The 5,900-nt window shown below is 38.4% G+C and overlaps 1 protein-coding gene across 2 annotated transcripts; it reads left to right on the top strand.

Annotated features, from left to right (window-relative positions):
• The first annotated feature begins 1,214 nt into the window (after positions 1-1,214).
• On the top strand, positions 1,215-5,755 carry LOC103720539 (probable mitochondrial-processing peptidase subunit beta, mitochondrial). Of its 2 annotated transcripts, XM_008810289.4 has the most exons (10): positions 1,215-1,373; positions 1,720-2,436; positions 2,552-2,716; positions 2,854-2,991; positions 3,065-3,216; positions 3,334-3,442; positions 3,821-3,919; positions 4,862-4,927; positions 5,084-5,191; positions 5,386-5,755. In XM_008810289.4, exons 2-10 carry the CDS (start codon positions 1,861-1,863, stop codon positions 5,464-5,466), a joined length of 1,494 nt encoding a protein of 497 aa, XP_008808511.2. In that variant the 5' UTR covers positions 1,215-1,373; positions 1,720-1,860; the 3' UTR covers positions 5,467-5,755. The 2 variants fall into 2 exon arrangements, 1 of the variants encoding a protein (XP_008808511.2); XR_003388177.2 differs by lacking the exons at positions 5,084-5,191; positions 5,386-5,755 and adding an exon at positions 4,551-4,668 and having other exon boundaries at positions 4,862-4,922.
• Positions 5,756-5,900: the final 145 nt, after the last annotated feature.

Here is a 5,900-nt window from a genome sequence, read left to right as displayed (position 1 = left end):
AAATCATAAGATATTGTGATTATCGGAGAAAAAAAGATAAGCTAATAAGTTATAACAAACAAGGGTTGGTGGTTATGTTTCATTTGTAGATTATATTAAGACAGTTGGTGACTCTTAAATTGTAAGCTATTTCTCCAAAAAACAAAAGTTGCAAGTGAAGTTTTGTTTTTTATTGTTTTAGTACTTTGATTTCAGAGAGCTAAGCAGTGAAGGGCTGTGGGCTAGCTCAAATGAATATCAACTATGGAAACTTTCCTTCTCCTATTTTATCCCAACAGTGGTGTAGCTATATCTAATTCTAACCAAAGACTTTTCTTTGATTAAGAGAGAAATAAATTGCATGGGATGTGGACTTGCAAAATAAAAATTTCTTGTTGGGTAGCGAACCTAGTAGTTTCATGGAACCCGCCCTTTCATTTGCCCGGTTACCATTCGAATTTTAAGGCAACCACTATCTCATTGGAGCAGGGAAATAGATTGCCAATACAGCATGGATTTGGCGGTTCCCATCCGTTTTCTCAACTGGAAAGGTACCTAATTTGATCCTGTTTCTTTTTTTTTAAAAAAAAACTAAAAGGAAAAAATAGATGAGATTTTTCAATTTAAACCTACTATTTTAATGACTTTGCTATGTTTTTGATTCTTTATCAAAAGTAATAGTTGAGATTCTTTTTGTCAAGAATGTGGACCTGAGCAAGTTCATGAGGTTCAAGTCACACCACCAGCTACATATAACCATTTATACATTCCACATCTGTCGGCTCCATGCAACCCTACAAAATGAGAAATTATATCTTACATCAGGTGCACCACACCATATTAGTTATATTTTTGTTTTTATGAGCCCCATTAAGATGAAAAATTATATTCCATATGGTGTACATTACGTGGCCATGTACGCTGATAATTACACTGCATGGCTGTGAATATTAAAAATTAAAAGCTTGATGAAAGAGGCTTATCGAGTGGCTAGCGGTATGCATGAGTGCATGCAGTGTAAGATATAATTTCTTTATTTAGGCATTCATCATATAGCTCGTCTTAGATTTTTCTCTCTTATCTCATCTTAAATTATTTCTATGATGCACGGCTGAGTTGGTGCACCTAGTGTGAGGCACCCGGTCCCGTGCCGAATCCTCGCCGCGGCGGTCCAGTCTAAATTAGACCGGTTGGAGTCATGTCGGATATTTTACAAGAGCGGTTGGATCCAACTTAAATGGGCTCGTTGCGGCCGCTTTTATTCTTCGTGGGGAAGGGAGTTTTAGGGAGCCACAGGGATAAACGGAATAAAGCATAGGGTGTAACAGTCGAACACCGGGGTCCTTCTCTTGCAGCGGCGGGAAATCGGATCCCCACAAAACCCTAATTTTTGGGTACGCCTCTCTCTCTTGAAGCTTGTATCTTTACCTACTTCGGTTTATGTGCTGCGGTTAATATGATCGTAGAAATTGCTGTGAGATCGTCCAACAACTTCTCGCTTGGAACTTTGTTTTCCACCTCTGTTCTTGCAGAGATGTCCCCCGTTATTGTTCTTCCATTTCTCCCATTCTTGATTCTTTCTGTGCATCGCGATTTTGTTTTATTACGCCATAGATAAAGAGATAACTAGATAGACAGACAGACAGAGAGACAGATAAATTTCTTCTTTTGATTTCTTATGTCTTCTTGTAGGTATGTGTGACTATTGCTGATGAATACGATTTCTCTTTTTTTTCTCAGATTTGCTTCTTTGCTGATAGAATTTTTGAAGGCATTCGCAGTTTGTGCGAGAGTGCTAGGATTTCTTATTAATTTGAGTGGAAACCCTAGGAGGGACAAAAAGAAAAAAAATCCATCAAAGACCAAACGAGGCCTTTCTTCATGGCACTTGCATTCGCTCCCCTTAGGAGGAAACTGTCAACTTCATCCACTGTCCGAGCTCGATACCTCTCGCTTTCTGCCCATCCAAAACCTTCAGAAGAGCTGACGCCTGACCCTCGATTCCTCCGGCACAGCTCCCCTGAAGCCAGGCTACTCGACCACTCCCCATTCCTCCGCTTCCCCCAAGTTCGTGTCACGACCCTCCCCAATGGCATCCGTGTGGTCACCCAATCGGCCCCATTATCTGCCTCACACACGGCCTCCATTGGCGTCTGGATTGATGCTGGCAGCCGGTTTGAGGTTCCTGGCACCAATGGCACGGCGCATTTCCTCGAGCACATGATCTTCAAAGGCACCCGCCATCGCACAGCCCGGTCTCTCGAGGAGGAGATAGAGAACATGGGTGGCCGACTCAATGCCTATACTTCCCGTGAGCAGACCACTTTCTATGCTGATGTCCAAAGTAAGGATGTGCCTGTTGCCATTGATGTACTTGCAGACATATTGCAGAACTCGAGGTTCCCCGACCATGCCATCAGGCGGGAACGGGGTGTCATCCTCCGTGAAATGGAGGAGGTGAGATGTAGTCTTATGCTCTTACTCGTTGGTTTTGTTTGGTGTATGGTCCATCATGTGTAGCTTTTCTTTTCTTTTCTTTTTTTACTGAATGCCTGGTTTGTGTGTTAGACAGGTACAAGGGCAGATGGAAGAGGTGATATTTGATCACTTGCATTCGGCCTCGTTCTGTGGTCATCCTCTAGGGGACACAATATTAGGCCCTGAGGAGAACATCCGGGCAATCTCTAGGATTGACTTGCAGCAGTACATTTACACCCACTATACAGGACCTAGAATGGTAGTATCAACTTAATTTTGGAATTTTGATTTCAATTTTTATTTTTTTAACATTTAATCCATGATAACATGAAATTGTATGTTAGGTTCTTGATTTTTTTGTGTCTTATATTTAGTTTTATTTTTGTTTGGTGGAAGGTTGTATCAGCTGCAGGTGCAGTTAAACATGATGAGATTGTTGATATGGTCAGCAGATTGTTTAGAAATTTTTCTAGGGATCCAACCACAGCGGATCAGCTTGTTGAAGCAAATCCAGCTATCTTTACTGGTTCAGAGGTCTGCTGTAATTCCGTATAAGTTCATTTGTGTTATGCTCTATGCAACAAATTCCTTAAACATTTTAATTTAGGTTCGAGTGGAGAATGAGGACATGCCTCTAGTGCATTTGGCAATAGCTTTCAAAGGGGCAGCATGGGCTGACCCTAATTCCATACCTCTTATGGTAATCCAAAGCTTGTTGGGGTCTTGGAACAAAAGCATAGGTGTAGGTAATTGTTCAGGGTAAGATAAATTTAGGCTGTTGCTAATGTTTCGTTAGTACATATGTGGGCTTTCTTAATACTCTTGCTGCATGTTTTGTAACAACTAACAATGTCATGCAACCCAATGAATTAACAGGTCTCAGCTAGCTCGTCGAGCCAGCACAGATAGCTTAGCCGATAGCATAATGGCCTTCAATACCAACTATCGTGATGTAGGATTATTTGGCATTTATTCTACTGCCATGGTGAGCCTTATTTCTTTATTCATCGTTAGAACTTAAAAGCTAAAAAATATTACCATTTGCTTGTTAAACAAAATACATCATTTCTAATAGCTTATTTTCATTCTGTCGGCTGTGTTCCCATTCATGTTGTCATTGACCATCTAATAAATGCCTTCTTTTCTGTTGAGCTAATATCTGAAATATAATATAACTTTGTCCACTATGTGGTGCATTTTTCATTTCTAAAACTTAAACAATGATTTATAAATACTATAATTATTACATCTTTATGATCTCCTCATCTAGCAAGATCAGTAAAAAAATATTTATGATACTTATTAGTTGTGGAAAGAGCTACTTTTTATATTATCTCAGCATTTTGAATCTTGTTGATTGCAGCCTGATCATGTGCATGATTTGTCATGTTTAATAATGGAAGAGATGAGGAGACTGGCATATAAAGTATCAGAAAGTGAAGTAATACGAGCCCGAAATCAGGTAACTTTCAGTATCAAGGAAGTTTATTCTACAGCTAACCTTGCCTAATATTTTTGGATATTCCATCTTCATCTTTGATTTAGTTTAGGTGTTAGGAGCCCAATAAGATTACTTTGATTTTGTATTAGAGAATTAGGCTGTCGACTTACATCTGGGGTTGAATTAAACTTGGTTTTGTGAATTTGTGCTCCATTTATTTGTGTTCTGGCTGCTGGCATGGCCAAGGCGTCAGTCAAAAAGCACCTTTTGCATTTCTTTTTATACCCATCTGAGGCTTATGTATGAAAATGTGGGAAGCTAACCTGGAAACTTGCAAAGTTTGTATATGCTGAGAGTCTCAAATCTGTGGTGCCTAAAGAAGCTGTATTATGTTGCTAGAGTAGGAAGATGCGAAATATAACTTATTTTATTAGGTTCACACACTTTTGTATACCTATAGCGATGTTTTGTATGTTCTTGCAACTTGACATGAACATTGTTATCAAAACTTATAATATCCTGTTCTATTTATGACACTCAATTTTTTTGATCTCTTTTTTTTGGAAAAATAAGCCTCTGTAAATTTTTTGTTCATGATGAAAACATAAGTGTGCGATTTATCTGATTCTAGGCCTTTTCTGCATAACTGCAGATGCCCAAGAAATAACTTTGTTCACAAGGGTCATCTTCATGCCGGGGCATGGGGTCTGATCATGTTCATCTTAGACAAGTATTTGGAAGACTTGATAGTTGATCTTGTCATTATGATGGTCTAAGATCCTACTCTAATTCAAGAAGTGACTATTTTTCCTCTTGTAATAGTTTAGAATAATTTGTATGACACATATCTTTCACAAGGTTTACAATGTAAATAAATCATCGTGAATTTCATATAATTATGTGTATGTATTTTGTGATCACTGATGTAACAAGGGTCACAACCATGTTTGTCATCATATGCAGTTAAAATCTGCTCTTTTGCTTCATATCGATGGATCTACTGCAGTTGCTGAGAACAATGGCCGCCAGGTACATCTCAACAAAATAATATTTAATTTGCTCAAGTGGCTATTTCCATCAGAAACACTTTGCTTAGCACTTAATAGAGGGGTACAGAATGCTATACCCAAGCATAATCATGGTTTTGCCATGCTAAGAACTGCAGTTCTTAACCTTTTGATGCAGATGTTGACATATGGACGAGTAATGCCATTTCTCGAACTTTTTACTCGCATAGATGCTGTTGATGCTGATACAGTAATGGAGACGGCAAAAAACTTCATAATTGATAAGGCAATCAACATTTCATTACATTCCATTCTTTGTAATTTCAGTATGTATGCAGCTATAATTGTTTGATCACAAAGGGTGGTAAAACTAATGAAATAGGTTTTTGACTTGAAACTTCATGAGAGGGCCAGTATCATAAGTTCAGAATTTAACCTGCAGACATATATAACCGGTTACTAATGATCTGAATATTTCAGGATGTTGCTATTGCTGCGGTGGGACCACTCCATCTGTTACCAGCCCACAACTGGTTTCGGTCTCAGATTTCTGCTAAATAAAACTTACATATGCTGTAGCTGCCGCCTTTAGTGCCTGACATTCATACGTGTTGTAGATCTAGCATTCCTTCAGGGTGACATGTAACATTTAGATTATGAAGAAAATTTATTTCTTTGTTTTTGTTTAGGTAATTTTTTCTCTGTAATTCCTGGTAGTGGAACGATCTTTCTTTAATTTTACCAAGCAACCTTTTCAGAATGCAGTTTCTATCCTGAGTTTTTTGGTCATGAAATGCTTGGACTCGAGAGCATGTAGAATTTATTTTAAGACATAAGTATCAACACTTGTGTTCTTTTATTAGCCTTTAATAAATGGAGGTTATATCTTTTGATGTAATCTTTCTTAGTTTTCCAGGTTGTATCTTTGGATGCTTTCTCTTGCTGGGCTTTCAGGTGATGGTGATACTTTCTTATACTCAGTTGTTGTAATGTAG

This window comes from Phoenix dactylifera, chromosome 4 (genome assembly GCF_009389715.1).
Source record: "Phoenix dactylifera cultivar Barhee BC4 chromosome 4, palm_55x_up_171113_PBpolish2nd_filt_p, whole genome shotgun sequence".
Lineage (NCBI taxonomy): Eukaryota > Viridiplantae > Streptophyta > Magnoliopsida > Arecales > Arecaceae > Phoenix > Phoenix dactylifera.
Note: the sequence above shows the minus strand (reverse complement) of the source record. Positions and strands in the feature narration are given on the sequence as shown.

What these genes read in the sequence shown, in the direction of transcription:
- LOC103720539 (XM_008810289.4), top strand. Translation starts at nt 1,861, where the DNA reads ATGGCACTTGCATTCGCTCCCCTTAGGAGGAAACTGTCAACTTCATCC. An exon ending in TCCTCCGTGAAATGGAGGAG is followed by an intron (nt 2,437 to 2,551) that starts GTGAGATGTAGT and finishes TGTGTTAGACAG; the next exon opens with GTACAAGGGCAGATGGAAGA. An exon ending in GCATTTATTCTACTGCCATG is followed by an intron (nt 3,443 to 3,820) that starts GTGAGCCTTATT and finishes TGTTGATTGCAG; the next exon opens with CCTGATCATGTGCATGATTT.